This window comes from Pleurodeles waltl, chromosome 6 (genome assembly GCF_031143425.1).
Source record: "Pleurodeles waltl isolate 20211129_DDA chromosome 6, aPleWal1.hap1.20221129, whole genome shotgun sequence".
Lineage (NCBI taxonomy): Eukaryota > Metazoa > Chordata > Amphibia > Caudata > Salamandridae > Pleurodeles > Pleurodeles waltl.
The window spans coordinates 204198493-204222489 of NC_090445.1; the positions used below are offsets into that span (position 1 = coordinate 204198493).

The 23997-nt window shown below is 42.8% G+C and overlaps 1 protein-coding gene across 2 annotated transcripts in view; it reads left to right on the forward strand.

Annotated features, from left to right (window-relative positions):
• The window catches only part of SGCA (sarcoglycan alpha), a 108003-nt gene extending 87197 nt beyond the window's left edge, over window positions 1-20806 (forward strand). Inside the window, exons 8-11 of one of the 2 annotated variants that reach the window (XM_069237826.1) lie at window positions 4190-4216; window positions 5968-6153; window positions 18871-18903; window positions 20484-20806. In XM_069237826.1, the coding sequence (XP_069093927.1) occupies window positions 4190-4216; window positions 5968-6153; window positions 18871-18903; window positions 20484-20487 (250 nt within the window). In that variant the 3' untranslated portion in view covers window positions 20488-20806. The remainder of the gene's footprint in view (window positions 1-4189; window positions 4217-5967; window positions 6154-18870; window positions 18904-20483) is intronic. The other variant, XM_069237827.1, reaches the window with a different exon arrangement.
• The last annotated feature ends 3191 nt before the right edge of the window (window positions 20807-23997 follow it).

Here is a 23997-nt window from a genome sequence, read left to right on the forward strand (position 1 = left end):
TACTGCAGATAACTGAACATCATGTCAGGGCACTCCTGAAATCAACTTAATAATATGGGAGAGGGATGTAATACCTTACTCTTAATCACAATGCCTCCTTCTCTGCTTGTTTTACATACTGGAGAAATGTGGCTGCTGACCTGGCTCTGGTCTTTCACATACTGTGCTTTTGTGAAAATTGGGGCATTGTGGAAACTGGCCTAGTTGTATTGAGGCATTGTTGATACTGACATGGCTATGCTATGTTACATAGGTGAGCCAGTTATACTGCTGTAAATATAGCGGCCTGGTTACACTGCTGAAAATTTACAGAGGCAATGTTGATACTGACCTAGCTTTACATAGTGGTCTAATTATAAGGTTGTAAATAAACTGGGGCAAAGTGGACAGTGACCTGAAAATGATATTTGAAATACTGGGATATTATGGTCAATAAAATAGATATACTTCCGTATACATATACTGAGGCAATGTGGATAATCGTGAGGGAATTATACATTGCATATAGGTGATTTCGAAGCGTGGTCTATTGTGATTTATGGTGCAATGCTATGTCTGGGCTGGCTTCTATGTTCTGATAGGTTTTTACCTAAAATATTGCATTATAGCCCGCTGCTTAGGGCTGTACCATCTTGAACCGTAGTGCTTGTGGCTCTGGCCTATAACGAGGCTAAAGGCCTTAACTACTAGTATCGCCAGAGGCAGAAAGGCTGTAAGACTACTAGAAAATTCCACTCACTGAGATCAAAATGTTCTAAGCCAAACAGGGAGAAACTGAAAGGCAAACGCTTGAATTTTTGATTTGCATTTATGGGCACTGAACCACTCTATTCTATGCAATGGAGCTCCCAACATTCCAGTGATCTAATGGGCATTATTACCTGTTACAGTATTGAAAACTGGTGTGGTCATGGGTCACACTACGCGAAATAGGCAATTATTCCTGTGTCACTAACTATTGGCTAGTGTGCCTCAAATGTATCATATTGAGAGCCATATGCACATCCATATTTTCCAGCAACTGAAAAATATAGCACCTGTGTATTGTGGCATGCCCCGACTAGAACATCTCATCTTTCCTTTCAGAATTATCTGTAGACCTCCTGTTATATAGCCAATCTCTTTGTAAAAGTGTTTAAGAAATGCACAGTTTACCCCATTTTTTCCAGCAGGCTCTTGGTGTGACTCCCATTAACATGATGCTGGTATTACATTTTTCCAAGCACTAGAACTAAGGGCCAGATGTACGACCCCTTGGTATTGTGAGTCGCAATAACAAAGGTACAACAGTGTGACTCACATTGTGTGTGATTTTGGGGTCACAACTGACCCACCTCATTAATATTCAGGAGGTAGGTCGCAAGTTGCGACCCCACTGGGAATGGCCGCACTCACAGTGATGGTGGCCTGCTGGGGACAGCAGACCCCCAGTTCTGTGATTGCCTAAAAATAAAGCAGTTTTTTTTTTTAAATGCAACCCATTTTCCTTAAAGGAAAATGAAACACATTTCAAAAACAAAAATGAAAAAATATTCTCGGAACAGTTCACAAAGGGTAAGTGGTCCCACAGGGACCCATTCCCGTTTGCGAATGAGTTAGCACCAATTTGAAATTCGTGCTAACTGCGATTGTTAGGTGACTACATTCACGGTCACAAAACAATCACATATTGCACTGCGACTCGCAATTAGTAAGGGAACGCCCCTTCCTAATTGTGACTCGCAAACCCTTTTTGCGATTCGGTAAAGAGATTACCAAATCGCAAATTTGGGTTTTCGACGAGAAAAAAGCTTTCTACATGTGGCCTTAAATCTCAAACTCGCTGAGACACTTACTTCCACTGTTTCTTTCTTGCTGCTTAAAAAACAGCTGTTTTGATATTTCGGGCTAATAGGTTGTAGTAAGCCTCGCTTTCATCAGATAGACTTGTGTGATGGGTTAGCCTGATAAAAGGCTCCATAATATTTCAGCATAGAAGAGTCCATCATTCTGAGGTGGCTGGTAACACGAGTAACCAGTTTAATTGGGATTACACGTTACACTACCAATGTCCCCCCCTCGCCCCCTCCAATGGACATTCCACTAGCAAAAAAAGAATGAAATATGCAGATGTAAAGCTGCCCAAAACTAGGAACTACTATGGGAATAAGTGTGGAAACACCAATTCTCCCAGTAATCCCGTTGTTCAGGATACAACTTGAATACCACAGTATTCCTGCACCTCAGTACCACCAATGCCCACAGTAACAGTAGTTCTAGGTGCATCATAATTCCCAGGACACGCAGAAATAGGGTCTCAGTCCAGGTTCAAGTTGATCCCTGTTTTCAGCACTTAGTTATCAGTAGGTTTAATGAGGCCAAGCCCAGGCTGTCATTTCCTGCTCGGGATCTCTGCTTAGTGGTCTGTGATGATGTTGACACTTTCGGCTAGAGACTCCTGTCCATTGTCATTCAGTGTAAATCACAGTATATGTGAATAGCTTAAATATAGCTACGAAAGAAATAAACTTTAGGGTTGTATTCAAGCTGCTTGTTTAAAGGGGGATTGATTAACGTAGGTGTTTTGTGCCTGTGCGGATAATGCTCTTTCAGGACACAGAGTTTCAGTCCTTGTACAATTGCAGGAGAGAAGGTGTCCTGACATGGGCCCTGGCATTGGTGGGGGTACTGTTACGGATCCCGGGTGTGGAGCTGGAGAAGGTCTGCTTCCGGGGGTTTGCAGTTCTTCATCTTCAGAAAGGCCATGGACTCTTTCCTGGTTTGGCGCTGGTCGCGTAAGGTGATTTGTGTCTCTGTTAGGTAGTAAGTGACATGACCTACAGTGGTGCTTCAGGATCTCTCATTAAGTAAATTAATTATGATTGCAGTACATGCCGGGGGAGGGGGGGGCAGAAGAACAGCATGGCAGGGATGCAAAGGAGAGCAACAGTCAGTTACCTACTGCATGTGGTTTAGGAGCCCCACACAACAGTGTTCAATGGGTAAATATGGATTGATGATGGCAGAGTCACTAGAGGTTAGCTAGTTAGAGTTTGGGGTAGTTTATTACCCGTTTACCAAACATAACACTCCTCTAAGTAGCTGAATGTCACGGAGCTCATTTGCTATTTCTTAAGGAATTCACTGTGTAGGTAGCGTCACGAAGCTTTCTTCAGACTCCAGTCATTAGGAAAAACTGGGAATGTTTCCAAAAATCAAGGTAAAGTATCGTAAAACTAGGATTATACCTACACAAAACTAAGAACACTTCCATAAACCTAGGAATGCAGCCACAAAACTACGTAAATTCCTAGAAAGTAGGGTCAATCCTCCAACATAACCAGAAAAAATGCCCTGAAACTACGAATACAGTTACAAAACTAAGAAGAACCTCTCAAGACTAAGCATACTCCCACAAACCAGGGCAGGCTCCCATAAACTAGGAATACTCCCACAAACATACTTCTTTCCTAATAACTATGAATACAACTACAAAAGTATGTAATGACCATGCAAGTAGGAGTACAACAACAACAACACGAGGCAGGCTCCCATCAAATTAGGAATGCTCCCAAGAAAATAGGTAGATTTCTATAAAACTAGAAACACAACCATAAATGTACGTAAACTCCTATTAAGTTGCTATATAATTAGGAATAATCCTGCAAAACTAGGTAGACTGCCATTAAACTAGGAATACTTCCACAAAATTAATTGGCTCCCATAAACCTAAGAATACTCCCACAAATTAGATAGACTTGCATAAAACTGAAACTGTCTCTACAAAGCTAACGACTGCAATAAAGCTAGGAATACCCACAAGAGACACTACTGTAAATGTGGGGGTCTGGGCATTAACACATTTAATAAACCTTTGACTAACTGGGAAGTTCTAAACAATCAGAGGAAATATTAAATGAAAATGAAGTTCTGCAAATTTGCAACCCCTGCAAAAGTGACTGAAGTTTCTACAAAATGAATGACATAGATATGCAGGGCAGAATGACCTTTTGTGCATTGCACAGAAATGGTGAAAGGAGAAAGAGAACCAGGCACAGGTGTATAATGAAATTAATATATGAGGCTTTAGCAGCCCTCCCCCCCCCCGATCTTCCGGGAATCTGTACCAAACATAATCTATTTGTAATAAGGCTCCATGCTGCACGTTATGCTAATGTTGATATTCCTCATTCTCTCTCCTTTTATTCAGAGATAAAAGAGACGCCAAGACATCAGAGTAAGTTACCGATGCTTTCCTTTGCCATATAGGTTAAATACCTGTGCCGCACTTATTGTTTTGTTCTCTGTTGCCACTCATGCTGTCAGTGCTTGCTCTCTGGGCCTTTCCTGCTGCAAGTCACTATTCTGTTTGGCTTTTCTTTTCTTCTGCATGTGATTGCTCTATGTGCCCTCTTCTGCTGTCAGTGCTTGCTCTCTAGGCCCTCTCCTGCTGCAAGTGAGTGTTCTGTTTGGCTTTTCTTTTCTTCTGCATGTGTTTGTTCTATGTGCCCTCTCCTGCTGTCAGTGCTTGCTCTCTAGGCCCTCTCCTGCTGCAAGTGAGTGTTCTGTTTGGCTTTTCTTTTGTTCTGCATGCGATTGTTCGATGCGCCCTCTCCTGCTGTCAGTGCTTGCTCTCTGGGCCTTTCCTGCTGCAAGTGAGTGTTCTGTTTGGCTTTTCTTTTCTTCTGCATGTGATTGTTCTATGTGCCCTCTCCTGCTGTCAGTGCTTGCTCTCTAGGCCCTCTCCTGCTGCAAGTGAGTGTTCTGTTTGACTTTTCTTTTGTTCTGCATGTGATTGTTCTATGCGCCCTCTCCTGCTGTCAGTGCTTGCTCTCTAGGCCCTCTCCTGCTGCAAGTGAGTGTTCTGTTTGGCTTTTCTTTTGTTCTGCGTGTGATTGTTCTATGTGCCCTCTCCTGCTGTCAGTGCTTGCTCTCTGGGCCTTTCCTGCTGCAAGTGAGTGTTCTGTTTGACTTTTCTTTTGTTCTGCGTGTGATTGTTCTATGCGCCCTCTCCTGCTGTCAGTGCTTGCTCTCTAGGCCCTCTCCTGCTGCAAGTGAGTGTTCTGTTTGGCTTTTCTTTTGTTCTGCATGTGATTGTTCTATGCGCCCTCTCCTGCTGTCAGTGCTTGCTCTCTAGGCCCTCTCCTGCTGCAAGTGAGTGTTCTGTTTGGCTTTTCTTTTGTTCTGCATGTGATTGTTCTATGCGCCCTCTCCTGCTGTCAGTGTTTGCTCTCTAGGCCTTTCCTGCTGCAAGTGAGTGTTCTGTTTGGCTTTTCTTTTGTTCTGCATGTGATTGTTCGATGTGCCCTCTCCTGCTGTCAGTGCTTGCTCTCTGGGCCTTTCCTGCTGCAAGTGAGTGTTCTGTTTGGCTTTTCTTTTGTTCTGCATGTGATTGTTCTATGTGCCCTCTCCTGCTGTCAGTGCTTGCTCTCTAGGCCCTCTCCTGCTGCAAGTGAGTGTTCTGTTTGGCTTTTCTTTTGTTCTGCATGTGATTGTTCTATGTGCCCTCTCCTGACACTGGCTCTACGCTTCCAGTTGTGTGTTCACTTCCATATATAATGTGGCCCTGCACTGCCATTGGCTGCCCTTCTGTGCGACTTGCACATTCACTTACATTCTGAGGATCCGTGAAATGATATGCTTTGTGTTTCTGCGCGGCCATACCACATGCTCTTGGACTTCTGTACTCTGTGTTGTTGCGCGTTGTTCTGTGCTCCTGCGTGGTCACAGTGTGAATATGCACCTTAGTGAGATATGATTTTGCTACTGTGCTCAGTGATGTAGCGGTTTCTCTTTTCCAGTCAGCTTTCACTCTCCCCCTCATTTTTCTGATTCATTTCCCCCTATCTGTGTCATCCATGTTGTCCTGTGGCTCTCCTTGTCTCTCCCCACTCCATCCATCTCCCTTCATTTGCTCTCTTGCTTCTCTCCCTTTCTCCTTGTCCGTGTCTTGTCTCGGTTCACTGACCTCTTGCTGTACCCTCCCAGTATACAGATGCTGCATCACCACACCATCCATGCCAACACAGAGGAGCTGAGGGAGATGGCCCGTGGCCGGGACGTGCCCAGACCCCTCTCCACGCTGCCCATGTTTAACGTGCGCACAGGCGAGAGACGCTCTCCCATGCCCCAGCACAGAGACAGCGCGCGTGTGCCTCTCATCATGGCCCAAAAGTAAGTGACTATTCAGGCTGCCCTCGCGACAGAGGGTGGGGGTGGCGCCGGGGCAATGCCGTGTGCATGTGGTCGACGAATTGTGCCTACATAGGTGTGAGCAGTACACACAGGAACAGAAACATTCGGTAGCGTAGCAAAGACGTCATGCACCCTAGCGCAAGCCAAGCAGGGCCACGTCTCCTCTGCCCGGCCTTGGAGTTTGGAGTGCCCCTGAGGCTGCTGGTTCCCGGTGCCGCTGCACCTGCTGCACTGCTGATAGCTAGACCCCTAGGAACCATAGCATGTGCCTACCGACGACTGTCTGGTAACTGGTGCATCAGTCCTAGGTAGGGCGACGACATTATTAATAAAGCAATCTTTTATAGAGCACTTCTGTCATTTCTATGCGATTTAAGTAACAGATTACACTGTTTACATTGGAATGATGGAAGGCAATCAATCAATCAATCATTGCATTTGTAGAGTGCGCTACTCACCCGTGAGGGTCTCAAGGCGCTTAGGAGGGGGGCAGAGTCTGCCTTGCCAGGATTCTAACTCATAACATTCAAAACACCTCGTGAGTGGTAAGAGCTCAGATCACTGAGCAAGCCTACCAACTAACTGGTGTGCAGAGTAGTCGAGATGGATATCACAGTGCTTTACACAACAAGCATTGGCAAAGCCAATAGGTTTCACCTATGCGAATTCTATTGACTTTGTCAATTAATGAAGATTTGTAAAGCACGTCAAATCACCTGCCAGGGTCTCAAGGCTCTGAGTCAGTGTTTTTTGTACATACTGAAGTGCAGTCTTTTTAAGGAACGAGAAAGGATAGTGTTTGAGTGTTTGTGTGATTCTTATCTGAAACAGAGTCAATAAGCTTGAGTGCGTGGTTTCAACAAACAAAAACAGACAGTGTCACCAGATAGTCTCTTGAAAGACGACTATAAATGAAGGCTTCCAGTAATTGAGAGAAGGGGTGAAAATCTACATGACGTCACAGTTGGTCTATATGATGTGATACACCAAATATGGCAATTTTTCGATGTAGGCCAAATTGTTGACGTAGGCCAATTTTGTTATCATTGACAATTAACTGAATTGTAGAAAACTGAACTCCAACCACAAAAGGTAAGTAATGTCCACAAAACCCCAACCAGGCTCCCCAATGCATATATCCTACTTCATTTTAAATTAGCACAAAAGAGCGCTGGCCATGTGGTGAGAGACAAATGCCACAGAGAGAATGGCACAGGCTGGCAGACAAGAGAGATGAGAACTAGAGTGGGAGAGGCAAAAGGAAAGAAAGGCGGTAAGAGTGGGCGCTCTCTTGCGGTTAGAGGCCTACGGGAGCTGGCGATAAGTAGTCTCTGCCCACATGCCTTAAAACCTGCCCTGCTACATTTTACCTCCCAGCACATATACCACAGATCGCAGCTGATAGCACACGGTGTGCTTCAGCGTGGCCTGGTTCATAAGCACTGCTTCCTTTGTCACAGAGCTAGGGCCACGTCCCCTCCACCTGGAAGTGGCTAGCTTTAGGGCGGTGCAAGCGGTGCGGCCACACCGGGTGCTGACCTGGATGGGGGGGAGTGGACCTCAGGGATGCGCTGTGTTTATCAATAACTTACAAAACTTGCGATTTAAAAGCACCTGCTGAAAAGTTCCTTGTGCGTCCAACCTTCAGGAAGAAATTAAAATGCCAAGATAACTTTTTTGATTAATATTCTTGCTAGAGAGAGAGATCGGAGTTTTGTCCAGTGGCAGTTTTGGCTCGATATAAAGTAGCGCAGAGGGTTAATATGCCTGCTGTAAAGAACCAAACTATGTTTTATGTGGATAGCTGAGTGGATTAGTAAAGCCAGCGTTCACTAGCGCTTTAAAAACAAACAAAATGCATGTGAGAGGGGCTATGGAGATATGGGGCACTTTTGCTAGGTGGTAGTGCGAGAATCCGAGGAGGTGGTCATGGGGTAGGAGGTGCCAAAAAAGACCGTCGCATGGCTAAAGCCGGCCTGCCTGGATGAGGGGTCTAAACTACACAGGCGTACACATGACCCTTTTCCCAGTGAGCCCACTCCCAGGGTCCTTCCTGGGGCAGAGCAGCAGTGCAAGAGCGAAGATAAACACCCCTCTCCCCCCACACACACACATGAAAAAAGGGTCCCCAAGAGAACGAGCAGCTAGATATCAATAATTGACCATCCTCCAGAGATCAATACGGTCCCAGGAGACTGAGGGGCCCATAATGATAGCCACAAGCACACAGAGGAGCAGGCGGGTGGTGACCTATTACTATTCCAAAGCACAGGCTGCTAGTGTATCTCTGGCGGCTGTTTGGGAATTCCGTGAACACGAGATTTTAGTTTTTAAAACTAGAAGGCCCCAATAATAATAATACTGTGTTGGCATACAAATGTAATTCTTGTGTGTTTTGGTGGGCGCAGCTATTCCATGGTCCTTTGCTTTGCTTGTGGTTTCCTCAGTACCATGACCTATGGACACCCTACACACCTCAACTCCTCATTCATTTCGTTCCAACCATGCACCGCTTTACTGCTATCTTGCATTATGTAATCCTGAATTGCACACTTGAGAAACAAATCGACATCAAACAATTGTCCAGCTCTGCAAGTAACACAACAGGGAATGCTAGGCGCAACCTGGACTTGGCCTTTCGCGGGATTTAGATTTATGACAAACCTTCCAGCCCCCAGACTAAGGTTACAGAGACACACATAAAATAGGTCATCAGCTAAAATAACCCACCAAGCAAGCTGGCACAAATGAAGCCTTTCACAGTGGCTAGCGTTAGATAATGTGGCAATTTTAACTTCTGCATAGACTCAGAAAACAGTCATTCTCTGGTGCTTTCAACAGGGGATGTGGCACTATGGCTAGAGCTGCTGACTATGGAGCTAGCAAACCAGGTTCAAGTCTTGGCGTGAGTTCAACGCCCAGTGATATTGGGCAAATCACTTAATTTTCCTGTGCCTACAAAAATATGAAAGTGTCCTTATGTAAAATAACTGATGCTCATGTAAAGCGCTCCAATACTTTTGGGTGGTGTCCGCGCTATATAAAACTTAAATAATTGAGAAAAGCAGGGGAGGAGGGGATCTGTGGACAGCAAGGGGAGTTCAGGGGGGCAAGCAGCAATGGGCAGGTGTCGGGGAGACAGGCAACCAACAAAAAATGCAGGCGTGCACAGAGAGATTAAGTGATTTGCTCATAATTTCAAGATGTTGAGTTTACAGCTGGAACAATGCATTAAGATGCAATTTAGTTTAAAAAAATGAACCTCTGCAGGCACGCGGGGAGGAGGGTAACAACAAGCTGCAAGGAGAGTAGATGGCCTGCAGATGCACTCGTATAAAGTGCTGGATAAGAAATGAATAAAATAAGTACCTTCTTTGTGAGCCTACAAAACAATGAGTCACATCATCCCCCCCAATCTGTCAGTCACTCCGGATGGAGGAAGTATTGCAACACATTTTTCAGAGTGGCAGCTGATAACTACAGACAGATGGGTTCTGAATATTGTTCAGAATGGTTATTCTCTATGTTTCAAATCTTCTCCTCTACCTCTTCCTCTAATTAAAACATTGTTGTATCAACAAGATCTATTACAGAAGAAGGTGAGCATTTTATTACAGAAAACTGCACTGGAAGACGTTACTTCATATCAAAACAGCTGGGGAGGCTACTGTACTTCTTGGTTCAAAAGAAAGGACCAAAAGAGGAATTCAGACCCATTCTCAACCTCAGGGTACTAAACAAGTACATAAGGAAAGAAAAATTCAGGATGCTCGCATTACATCAGATCTACCCTCAACTACATCAAGGGGACTAGATGTGTGCAATAGATCCTCAGGATGCCTATCTCCATATTCCAGTCATTAAACACATTGAACGTTTTTAGGGTTCACAGTAGGCTTAAGGCATTTTCAGTACAAAGTCCTTCCGTTTGGGCTGCAGTCAGCTCCCCAAACATTTGCAAAATGTAAGGCTGTCGCCTCAGCACATCTGAGAAAAAAATATTCGTCTACCCCTTCCTAGAGGTCTAGGTCATTGAAGGAACATCATCAGCAGAAGCACTAAGCCATTTTCAAACATGTCAACATACTCTAACAAAGTTAGGTCTTCACTTAAACCTAAAAAAATCAACAACATCCCCACTTCAAAACATTCATTATCTGGGAGCTATAATAGATATGCAGCCCAAAAAAGTGTATCCTTTGGATCAGAGACTCTTAACAATCCAACTGAAGTGCAATGCACTATTGCAATCCCTCACCCAACAGCTCTGCAGATTTTATCTTTGTTGGGATTGACAGCCTCCTGCATTTTTCTAGTTCCTCATGCCAGACTCCACATGAGACGTTTGCAGCAATGTCTGGAAGACCAGTGGAACCAGTTCTTGGACACTTGGGAGAAGAAGCTGACTCTAACACAGTCAGACAGCCAATCACTCCCATTGAGAACCAAATCAGAAAACGTGATGAAAGGGACCTCATTCCATCAGCATTTCTCAGCTCAGAATCTAGTCACAGGTGCATCCCTACAAGGTTTGGAGCACATCCTTGGTCAAACGTAGAGAAGACCTACCATAGCAACTTAGTAGAGTTGAGAGTAGTTCATCTGGCTTTAAACTACTACCTAAACAAACAGGGAGGAATGCATTAAAGATCTCTATCCCTATAATCACAAGCCATATGGAAATGGCTCCTATCAAGAACCTTGGCAAATACAGCTGTCCATCTTCCAGGTACTCAAGAAAGGGAAGCCAAAAACCTCAGTCAAATATTTGGTGGAAACAACAACTGAATTCTAAATGACAAAGTCTTAGATGACATTTTCCACAATTGGGATATACTCAAATAGACTTATTTGCTAACATAAAAAAAAACAAAAAATGCCAAGGCTACGCACCATATATTACTAACCAGGAACGAAGAGGAATGCTCTTCTGAAAGACTGGTTGAAAAAAATTCTGTACGCATTTACACCAGCTCTCCTCATTCCAATAGTTCTAGCCAAACTGTTTTCACCCAAAACCAGGATGATAATAATTGCACAGAAATGGCCTTGACCTCTCAGGTCAACTACACAAGAGATTTCCAAGTAGACAGGATCTCCTGTATAAGTTTGGGTGTCAGATTCTGCATCCCAACCTTCCATCATTGAAAGTATCGGCATGGCTCCTGAATTCCTGCAATATGGTTATCTAGGTCTTCCACAAGAGTGTACAAGCATTCTAAAAGAAACCAAGCATCCTTCCACAAGAAAATCATACGCTTTGAAGTGGAAGAGATTTTGCATTTGGTGCATCCAGAACAGCCACAATCATTCCTCCTGTAAGGAAAATGTACTGATACCATATCTTCTTCAACTAGTAAGGTCTGGTTTACAGTTTTCTTCTACTGAAGTTCACCATGCGGCTATAACTACCTATAGGAAGTCTCCATCACAAACCTCTTTTAAAAAAAAGAAATACCTGTGATTAAAGATTTTCTAGAAGGTATTTAAAGGTTTCCCCACAAGTTAAATCAATTTCTCCTCATTGGGAACTTAACATAATACCCTCTAAATCAATGGGACCCTATCCGCCCCTTTGAAAACATACACAAAGCCACCTTACAACATCTTACATGGAAAACAGCTTTTCTAGTTGCTATTACTTCTGTGTGTAGCGTTAGTGAGATTTAGGCTCTATGTGCCACTAAACCATATCCAATATTCCATAGTGCATGTAGTGTTGGTGAGATTCAGGCTCTATGCGCCACTAAACCATACACCGTATTCCATAGCAATGGAATGGTTATGAGAACAAACCCTAGTTTTCTCAATAAGGTGTTTTTGGATTTCCACATTAACCTAACTATTTCCCTACCCACTTTCTTCCCTAATTGTTCAACACAAGCAGACAAGTCCTTGCATTTTCTGGATGTTAAGAATCCTGAATTTTTTATCTCAACAAAACCAAGGTTATAAGACGGTCAGATTGTCTTTTCATAGACTATGGTGCAACATGTACAGGCTTGCCTTCTTTAAAAAATATATATCTAAATGGATTGTATTATGAACTATTCTTTCATGTCAGATAGCAAAGAAACCCCTGCCTGCTAGGCGTAAAGCAAATACTACACGGGGAAAGGCTGCTACCATAGCTCTTCTTTGAAATGTCCCTGTGTAAGGCAGCTCCTTGGAGAGCTGTTCATACATTTAATAGACACTACTGTCTAGATGCAAACTCCAGAGTGGACACTCAAGTAGGGCAGGCTTCTTTAAGGAACCTTTTCAGGTGATGACTGGAGCTTTTTATATTTCATGTTTGCCGTTTTGTGGGATGGACTTGCTATTCTATTCAGTGCTTATGACTATTGATGAGGATCCCCTTGAAGAGAAGAAAAGTTACTCCATGTGATCCTATTTCTCTTCCAAGGGAATCCTCATCAAAGTAATAAGCAGCCCTCCACCTCCCTGGACAAAAACTACTAAAGCTCTCAACTCTTGCTTCACCCAGGAATTATAATTTCCATAAATAGGACCTAACCTAACTCTCACCTGTGAGGCATGATGCAATACAGGGGGCACTGTGAGGTTCTTAAGGGCACAGTGCCAGTTTTCTATTCCATGATGTGCATTGCAGCCTATTAGCTCACAATGTCTTATATTCTCTTTCCTTTTCATTGTAAAAAGATTTGTTGAAGAGTTCCTATGGTCATTTTTTATAGTGATGCATATTTATGCAATTGAACTCTTTTTAAAATGAAATCTGGCCAATTTTAGCCTTCTTTAGGCTGCAAACTTATACATAAAGTACCATGGTACAAATTCTTATTATACATAAGTGTATACTTTTTGAAAGTACTCCGGGATTCCTGCAAGTGGGTGGGCCTATTCAGTGCTTATGACTTTGATGAGGATTCCCCTGTAAAAGAACTAGGATTACAGTTGAGTAACTTTTCAATCTTTGCAGCAGAGGAAATACTTAAGTTTGTGTCTTCTTAAGCATATCGGCTTGCATTATCTACCTGGAGTTGATGATAAACCATTTTAAGATCCCTCTTGAAGAGATATTGCACTTTATTAATTTGTGAAGAATATCATCTATTGTGGGAGTGATGTGGCTGTCCTGTCAGATTGTTTTGTTTAGTAGACTCATATCAATACAGATTCGTACCATTCCTGTTTGTTATAGCTTTGTTGTTACTATTGTGGCTCACAGTATCGGGTCTGACACTTTATCAATTATGTCTACGTCTTCCAGTTTATTTAATTCTTGCTCTACTACTGATTTGAGTTGAAAAGGGATTCTTTTGTGTTGGAGGGCAGTGGGTTGTATTGACTGCTGAATGTACAGGTTTATCAGTTTTGCTTTCAAGCATCCTCACTCTGGAACACTGGCTGTAACTCACTGGTTCTTTCATTAATGCTTGCCATGCACCCAGGGTGAGCATAGAAAATTAGTTTTAGAGTCTCAGCGGTTTGGCACGTGATCATCATATCTGAGCCAGCTCTTGTGATGTAAAACTTGACCTCTGTTGTTTGTGGTGCATGTATGATATTAGCTGTGAATGTACCTGCTACTGGATTGGTTCACTGCTACCTTCTGCTTACATGCACGTCTGCCTTCTTAAACTGTTGTTTTGAGCTTATTCTTTGGAATTGGTGTGTGCTCGTAAAGTTCATTGATGCTCTACAGCAGCAGTATGTGGTATACTAGTGTTTGCAGTTGACAGGTAGGTCTTTTCGTCTTTTGGTGCAGTTTGTGAGTGAGAGGAGAAATATATTGCTCTCTTATTCCATTTTATTGTTGCAGCTGGTGATTGAGGTCACCATATTCCCTCTTCTGGGTAGGTGCTGTGGATCAGGTTTGCCGACCAGGAAGTTAAATTTCGGACAACCCTGCCTCCTATGACATGCCCTCTGCCTCCTCCTCTGCAGACATATGCAAAGTAATTCTGATAGCCACATCTTGGCCAGGTGTTGCATTTTGTTGGGCAGTGTGATGCTGGGTGTGGCTGAGACCCACAGCGCTTTATCTGTGGTTATTTGTCGGTTTTTCTGCACCCCTCTCATTTGATGGCTACAGTTGCCTCCATTTTGATTGGTAGGTTTAGATCACGTTCTTTTTTAATGTTCATCTACACTAGGGCCAGTTCCATGTGTTCAGAATGCAGGTTCAACAGTTTTTGTGATTTCCTTAGTATGGGGATATCATCTAGTGACATCCCAGGTTTTCTCAGGATCAGTCCTGGAAGCACTGACAATCAGCATTCCTGAATAAATTGCGCTCTTAACTTCTTTGGTAGTGTTATCCTCCATGCATGTGCTGACCTGTTCAATCGTAGGCCCCTTCAAGTGTCACATGTTCTTGTTGTTCTGCTGCCTCACTGTGAATCATTCATAGTCAGGGTTAAGTTGGAAGTTGAAGTGAAGTTCTAGTGCTTCCACCACCAAGGCATTGTCATTTCTCCCCCTCGGGTTGGTCCTGTTTCCAAATAGCTTGAATATTCCTTGACTTGCATAATGTAGGAGCAGTGAATATTTACACCACTGTTTATCTCTTTGGTGGCTGTGAAACAGTTGTTTAAGATGGCTAGCAAAACATTCCACATAGGCTCTGTTATTGCTGGATTGGCCAGTTTGCTAAATGAGGGAATGGGTTCCAAGCTGCTCTCTGTACTTAGAATGTAGTAGCTCTCTTGTTCACTGGAGCGAAATGGTGTTAAAGTTTACATGGGTTTATCTACTTTGGGGCACAGCAGATGTGACTGTGGATGCCATTTTCTCCCCCCTAACACCAGCATGCTAATGCATTCTTGGTTAGATCATTGTAACCAATGTCGTGTGGCAGTAATCACAGGGCAAACATGCAGGGAAGGCATGCTGCGTCTACTTCCTAAATATGCAATACACTCTGCAGTTCAGTCGCAGACTGAGACTTGTGCACCTCATGGTTACCTTTATTAATTCCCTGTGAGCCATGCATGGCCATTGGGCATATGTGTCCACATCACTGCATTATGCTGTGTGGCACACTACATCAGTGTAGGAAAAATATGTGCACTTTCCTGCTCTACCTCTTTTGTGACTTTGTTTTGAGTCTCCTGTGAAAGAAGACAACATAATCCAATCCATCTTCTTGCTGAAAATGTTTGACAAAGACTATGGCTATGTCTGAAACTGATCCGAGGATTGGACTTGCAAATATTCTGATCTACAAATCTTTGTATAAGTATGGGGTAGAAACTACCAGCTAGTGTGACAATATTTCTGTACCAGAATCCAGGGTCGCACAAATGCACCGACTAAGAAACTCTTTATTGCTCCAGGGTTCGGATCGTCAGGTGGAGGAACAGGAAGTTCAGCAACTTGTCAGGAGGAGTTGTTTTCTGCCTCCCTTAAAGGAAGAAAAAGCTGACTGCTTGCTGAGGAAGGGTGCTGGAGATACACTAGCATAAAGAAGGTGCTAACTAGAAGAGAAGGACTGTGAGGATCTGAATTTGGAGGAGCAGGCAGAACCAACTGGAACCCTGTGAAGGATTTGCACTACTGGGAAATGTGGTGAGCAGTGTACCAAGAAGCCAAGGTGCCTGTGATGACTTGTTTTCATGGAAGTGAACACATCCTACATCTCTCCTTAACAAGATAAAGCACCTTTGAATGAGTGGAGCTTGAGGAACTAAGACTGCTCTTTGTCACATCAACAGAAGCCATGGTGCATAGAGAAGGATGACTCAATAATGAGAACACATACCAGAAACACACTGGTTTTTATCAGCTTTCATTGAATCACAATAACAACTCAGGGTGAGCTCTTCAAGTTATTTGGATGATGAGTTTGTATCTGGGTTCAATGAAGAACCATCTGCGAAGACCTATGAGCGACATTGGTGGATCATGGCCTTCATCTCTCAGGCATGTGCACCATCCAGCCTCTTCAGCCAGAGTGCATGCTTGCAGAACTTATGCAAGGCAAGGGGCCCCACCTGCCTGGGCTAGGCCAGGGCGGAGTCAACCTAAATGCTCCTGGTGGACCTTGTGGAACCACACACACCACCAGGGACTCCTGCCATCAGCTGGCAGAAGTGGGCTGACCAACTAAGAACGTAACACTTTAAGTGCAGTGCTACAGTGCAGCATTTGTGGGGTAGACTGCAAACTTTGTAAAGCCCTATTTAATACTACCTGGAACCCATTCATAATACACTTTGTGTAGGATGGGAGGTAGGTGCCTCAAATGAGTCACAGCCATCCATGCTCTCCACAGGGCAAAGTGCCTTACCATGCTCTGACTGTATTTTTGATTGTGAAACCTTACCAATATATAGCAGCCTAACTAATACTAGCTGGCTATCCTACCTACCAAGTGACTGATATGCAGACAACTGTGTTCCATTCATGCTTTTTTAAGGCTGTAGGCTTGATTTAGACGGATAGTGCTCCTTCTGTCAGGGTGGCGAAGGACATCTGCCATCGTGATAGACTACTGTCCATCAACTTTAGAGATGACCAGCAGCTCTGCTGTCAACTCTGTAAACTTGAAATTAACCACCATCACATCCGTTTCTTTTGTTGTGAAAAATGTTTGGAAGACAGCCGCCACTCGTTTGGATGGCTGTTCACCAAACTTTTCAAATGTTTTAGGTTTTCTGAAATAAACTCCCAAAATACGAATGGCGCAATCCCTAAACCCCAACACCCCCCCCCCCCACCCTGGAGCTGTCACCCATATTGTTAAATGTTGTATTTTTGGTCTTACAGTTTCAAAGGATACTCCTTATGAAAAGAACAGCAAGCGTGAAATGCCCATGATAAAGCATCTGAGAAGAGGTTCACAGGTTGTGTTAAATCCTATGTGCAACTGTAGCAAAACATACGTTGGTTGGTTGTTGGACTTTATCAATGTAGTTTACTATAGCCTTAGAACCCGCCGTAGCGGGCTCTACCGGCTATTAAAGGCCCGCTCCCCGCGTTAAATGCCTGAGCCAATAGCAACTACTCCTACTCTTTAGGAGACTATACTATTCCTAACGTTTCTTTAAAAGCACTCTACTACCTTCAGATGGACTCGATAGAAAAATACAGTCTAGGGTTAACTTCAAGAACCTCTGTAACATCCAATAGGCATAACAGCAGAATCTGGCCAACTTTGCCACTGCCAAAAAAACTAAATTTCGTCCAACTTTGATCTCATCCAGCTATTAACCTTCAAATGACCGAAACATGGAGGTAGCTCACTCTGGGGGTCATTCCGACCCCGGCGGGTGGCGGGCGGCGCCCGCCGGGCGGAAACCACCCAAAGACCGCACCGCGGTCAAATGACCGCGGGGGTCATTTTAACTTTCCCGCTGGGCCGGCGGGCGCCCGTCGCGATTTTCACTGTCTGCAAAGCAGACAGTGAAAATCTTTGTGGGGCCCTGTTAGGGGGCCCCTGCACTGCCCATGCCAGTGGCATGGAGGATTCCCTGGGCCAGGGCTAATCCGGCAGGAAACCGCCGGATCCCCTTTTCTGACCGCGGCTTTACCGCCGCGGTCAGAATAGCCCAGGAAGCACCGCCAGCCTGTTGGCGGTGCTTCCGTGTAACCCGCCAGGGTCGGAATGAGGGCCTCTGTCTCCAGTGTCCCAGACTCCTTGAAAACCGAGCCTGAGAGCAAATTTCCTTTCTTTCATGAAATTTGTGAAAAACTAATTTTTTTGTGTGCCATGCTGGGACTATAAATGCAGTGAGCAGCGAACTCTGGGTGGGATGCTACAACTCACATCCAGTTGGACTCGACCTACCCTACATTTTACTCCACAGAAGGAGACCACCCTTTCTTCTGTAGCTGCCTTGTAGTGGTTGTTTGACATTATGGCACTGTGTGTGTGTGTGTGAGTGTGCGTATTTTATTGTGAATGTAGGGGGCGTATGTCTGAGTGCGTGCATGTGCGAGTAAATGTGTATGTCTGAGTGCGTGCATGCGAGTAAAGGTGCATGTCTGAGTGCATGCATGCGAGTGAATAGGTGTATCTGAGTGAGTGTTTGGGTAAGAGTGTGTGGGAGTAAGGGGGTGTTTGTAAGTGAATGCGTGGGTGAGTGGGGGTGCGTAAATGTAGGCATGTGTCTGCCAGCGACAGGAATGGAGATTCTTGTCATCGGGTGCATGACCGCCAGGATGGCCACAAAAATGCTGGCGGTCTGCCGAGTCGCAATGCTGATGGCGATATTGCAGCTACCACTGGGCCGGAGGTCCTCACCTCCGGCTCAGCGGTCCCACTGCCCTGGAGGTACGATTGACGTTTCAGCAGTTTGGCTTCAGCCAAACTGCCAAAGTCGAAAAATGGCGGTCTTTACCACCGGCCTGGTGGCGATAAGACCTCCACAGCGAGTCTGGCGGTCCAAGGACTGACAGACTCTAAATGAGGACCTTAATGTCAGCTGTTCTCCTGCTCAGATTCCACGGGGCATGGCAATTATGTATACCGTTCACAATGAGATGTATTTGCAGTTATTCTGGATTTGCACCATGAACCCTTTGTGGTGGTTACATTGAGCTGGATATTATCATGACCAGAATCTCACTATATCATTTGAACTTGAGAGACAAACACCCATTTGCCTTCATTATCCACTTTGCTGGCGCATCTTGTAACGTCTTCTACTTCTCCTTTTGTTATCTCTCCCTTGCTTTAATTCTTCATTGGACTCTCTGCCAATACTCACTCTGACATCTCCTTTCCAGCTTGCTAAACAAGTGCATATTTCTCACAACAGGGTAAGCATCATGGCCAAGTCCTCCCTACAGTTGTGCTGCAGGGAGGACTTGATTTAATGCCTGCTGAATTGCCATGTTATCTAATTCTGCTTATTATATGGTCTTCTTTAGCATGCACATGAATCTTGCAACCATTTCACTCTTGTTACCATAGAAGAGCTATGATATAGTCTTGGAAGTTCTGGTTGGGTGCAAGGTCTCACAATCTCCGTCCACTGAAAGGAGGACAATGTCTGGTATGCCCTCCTCCCAGAGACCCCAAACTGCAAATAGCTCATTCAGGTCATGGGTCACTTTGCCTTTGCTTGTTGATGACATCCGTTGCGCAATAACAAACACAACATTTGCTTTGTAGATTAGGCTTAGAATAGGATACACTCTATTGTACCAAGTGCAACAACTGGCCATACACCAAAATAACAGTATTTTCCTGAAATCTGTTGTTATAAGTGTGTTTCTCTGCGCTGCAGTTTTTCCTGCAGAGGGGCTAAATCGTTCTCAGAGAAAACATGCCTTTAGAAGCCACAAATCTTGGCATTCACTGTGAGCTTAGAACCTTGCAAAGCTTGATGCACATGTTTAAAGGCCTCGTTATTTTCTTTCTGTGAAAACCTAAACAGACTGTCATCCCTGAAGATAAAGTCATTGACGTATAGCAGATGACAATCCTGATGGCCTCATAAAATACTCGATCCAATTGTGCTTAACCTTTTCCATTGGAATAACCCACATGTGTGTTGAAAGTAGTGATGTGTCGAAATCTTTCAAGCAGTTCTAACTTGTAGCAATCTTAGACTGAGTTTAGAAAATCTGGCTTCTTAATTCTATGAAGAACCAAAACCAGGCATTTGCAAAGAGTCTGGCCATATTTTAATATTGTGCTACCTAGTTCAAATGGAGATAGTCCCTGCCTTTGTGAATAATTTGTTTGGTGATCATAACTTTTGAATTGTATGACCAGGAGGACTTCTGGACTTAACAGATCATCATTTTAACTGTTCAGTCAATCAAGGCATGTATTAAAGACATGTTTATAAACAATATCTGCAGCTGCACATTGCACTTCATAGATTGTGATGGTTTTGTATTATTTTGTATCTGGTGTCAACTTTTACCCCACCACACGAGTTTGGCTTTGACTGTTTGACGATGGCTACTACAACAGAGTCAATTAAATTAGTCGCCATTAAACTAATATCTACACATTTGAGACATTTGAACATGCAGTATCACCTTTAGAACTGCTAGGTGCTGACTGCAACCAACAGAATTTGGAGTAAAAGCCTCGCATAAGATTTCAATCATGTTGCAACTGTACTTGAGCTTGTCAGTGATGGAATCATTCAACCACACATATAGAATGTGGATTCCAAACACTCAGTGTGGACCTGCCTCTCCCTGGGCAATTCTGTTAGACTGAATATCTCTTGGTCGGGGGCTTGGGGTGAAATGGAGTTCCTTGTCTGGTGTGTTCTTACCATTAACATGTGTGTGGCATACAACAATAGCATGTATCTTCCACTGTTATTATGTCTGGAGTGTTTGTTTTCTCGCTTTTAACATCTGTGTCTTGGTTCCAGGTGAAGATAGGTCAAGTTAATGGAGACGCTCCTTTCGCAGAGTATCCAGAAGGTGAACATGCAAAATTCACCATCCAGTGCCAGAGCGGAGCATCTACTAAAAGAATGAGGAAATGGTTGGGCCTAGAGTGGCGTGTAGAGGAAGCTTTTAATGAGATGGCTGAGGGAAGGAACTGTGGGTCTTCAAGAGTAGAAGGGGATATGCAGGACTCAAAAAAGGGAATTGGGAGGGAATATTTCTCAGTGTGGCCTTTGAGGGCAATGAATGGAAATTACATGTAGGGGTGTTTTTGTGGTTAAATAAAATTCACAAATGAAGCGTGTGCCAGCATCTGTAGACAATATTTTGTGTGTTTCCTTCTTTCTACAGACAAAAGCTGATAGACATATACTGCAGAGGCCTGTCAATCATATTCTCTGTTAACCTCCTATGCCCACCAAGACAATGATGTACCCACTTTCTTACACAGAACCTGAGTCCCTATCTTCACATGCAGGTAGTTCTAACCAACATACTAAACTTATACTTTCAAGTGGGCTCTCTTTATCAACAAACCACTGGTCCCAAGAGGTTTTAAATCACAACTCGGAGCTTAACCCGGCATCAGAACAAAGCCAGCCTGAGATATCCATAAGGTCTTTAAAGACAAAGCCTCCAGTCCAGAACCAGCAATCCCTTATAATCCAATCAGAAGTAGGGTTACGTGCCAGGAAAAACAACAAAAAAAGAGAAAAGTCCAAAGGAGATCCCTCTCCTGACACTAAGAGTTTGCTGAGGGTTCAGGTCACAATATTTTGGACAAAACTATAGAAATGTAGTCCTACAAAAATACTGTAGCAACATATTGACAGTTAAAATACTGTCAAGTGTATATATTACTGAGAGGCGGAGCCACTCTCTAGTTATAGTTAGGCTGAACAGAGATAGGGATTTTTCAAATGTTTGTCCCCTAATACCTTTGCACTCGTTTGACGAATGTGTGTGAAACCTTGCAGACCTGTGCTCCAATTTCATTTTGGGATTTTGGGAGGGCTGTGCTTTTCACTGCATTTGGTCAAGGGGGTGAAAGAAAAAAAGGGATATCAAAAGGGCTTTAAATCCAATGCATTTTCTATAGACGTTTCTACTGTACACAGCTAAAAGCTCATCAGCTTGTTTTTTATTAAATTTAGCAGTATTACATGTTAGGGGGTGCAGGTGATTCTAGGGGGTGCTGCAGGTATGTAGAGTAAGTAAATGTTACGTTATAAGGTTTTTAAACTTAGTGATATCTTGTAGCACAATACTACTAAAAGTAGCAAGGAAGCCTGAAAAATAAACTAGACTGCATATGTTAAGTTTCAGGTTTACTACATGAGCAACTGAAAGACCCATTTATGGTCACATGGTAATGGAAACCTATAAAAACAATACATAACAAATAGAATACATCTTAATCTACATAAGTTTTATTTGCATGGTCTCTAGCTCATAAAAAAAACTGGCCCAACAAGCCAAACAAAAAATTATTTCTTCTACTCCCTATGCAACAAAATGTAAAATTGACCTAGCAGTGAGTCATACAAACTACTATTTGGAGGGCATTATAATTAGCCACAAAGAAAAAAAATAATTTCAAGATTTAAAAAAATAACAATGATTGCCTTACATTCATGTTGGCCTTCATATGTAGCAAAATCCTACTAAAGGTAGTAAGGATGCCAAAAAATAAACTGGACTGCATATGTAAAGTTTCCGATTTTAAGATTTACTTAACAGATCATCATTGTAATTGTTCAGTCAATAAACTAAAGTCCCATTTATGGTCCCATGCTAATGGAAACGTATAAACAAATACATATCGAATAAAATACATTAATACATCTACATAGGTTTTATTTGCATGCTCTCTGGCTCACAAAATAAAAAACATCCTTCTTATGCACCCTTGTTCAACAAAATGAAAAATTGCTCTACCAGTGAGCCACACAAACTACTATTTGGAGGACATGATAATTGCCCACTAGGAAAAAACATTAATCTCAAGCTTTTATAACAATAACAATGATTTCCTTTCATTCACTTTGGCCATCATATATAGCACAAGCATACTAAAAGTAGCATGGAATCTCACAGAATAAACTAGACTGCATTTGTAAAGTTTCAGACTAACTACCTGAACAACTGAAATACCTATTTATGGTCCCATGCTAATAGAAACCTATAAATAAATACATAATGAATAGAATACATCTTAGTCAACATAAGTTTTCTTTGCATGCTCTCTGGCTCACAAAATAAAACTGGGCCCAACAAGCCAAACAAAAACCATCTTCCTTATGTACTCCTGCGTACGAAAATCGAGAAGTAACCTAGCAGTAAGCTACCCAACCCACTATATGGAGGACATGATAATTGGCCATTAGGAAACAAAATAATAATCCCAGTTTTTATAACAACAATGATTGACGTTCATTCACTTTGGGGTTCATATTTAGCATAATCCAACTAAAAGTAGCAAGGAACCCCAAAAACATTAACTGCATATGTAAAGTTTCAGAATTACTGCATGAACAGCTAAAAGACACATTAATGGTCACATGATTATGTAAACCAATAAACAAATGTGTAACAAAAACAAAAAAGAAAAAGAAAAAAAACATATCAAATCTGATTGCCACTCTGTAAGTATAGTTAGTTTTCCCAAAGATAGAAATTCCTCAGATGTAACCTCTTTAATAACTTTCCACCCATTTGACGAATCACCACAAATCTTTCCAGACCTAAGGATTTTCTACATTTTGAGATGATGTACATTTTTGTGATGAATCGTTAAGGGGGCAAAGATAAAAACAGGGATCCAATACCATATTTTTCCACCAGTGCATTTTCCATAGACTATTGTATTTGATGTAGCGCAAACATTGGCCAAATGGATTTATATAATATTTGGCAGAATTATACATTGCAGAGATTATGCTTTCTGGGTACTCCAGTTTAGTAGGGCAAGCTTTTTATTCAGATAGAAGACAGTTAAATGCAGTGATATCTTTCACTGTTGTACTTTTGCAGAATTTCACTAAATTTTGTGAAACTACCATGGTAGATTGCCGTAAATGTATTTAAAACATGTTAAAAATGTAAATACATTTTCCTACCTATTACCACTTTAATAGAATGGTAATAGGTAGGGACCTATACTTACCTATATTTAACACCCTAATACTGAACACAACCAAAGTGTAGTATAAACAATATGGCTGCCTTTTCAGTCTCAAAACTCAGTCATTACCCAAAATATATGCTGGTTTGTCATTGCTATGTACCATGGTATGCTGCAAAGGTATGATAGTATACCTTGACCCAAAATATAATTAAGGCCTAGCTGTAGTATTGGATTGTGGTACCTTTGTGTCATTTATGATGTTGCACTGGCAATGCAATACTTGAATTACAGAAAAATGCAAGGCCATCACACATGGCAATGTGTTGACTGGTAAATCTGGAGAAGGGCAAGGCAGAGCAATTTGCTAT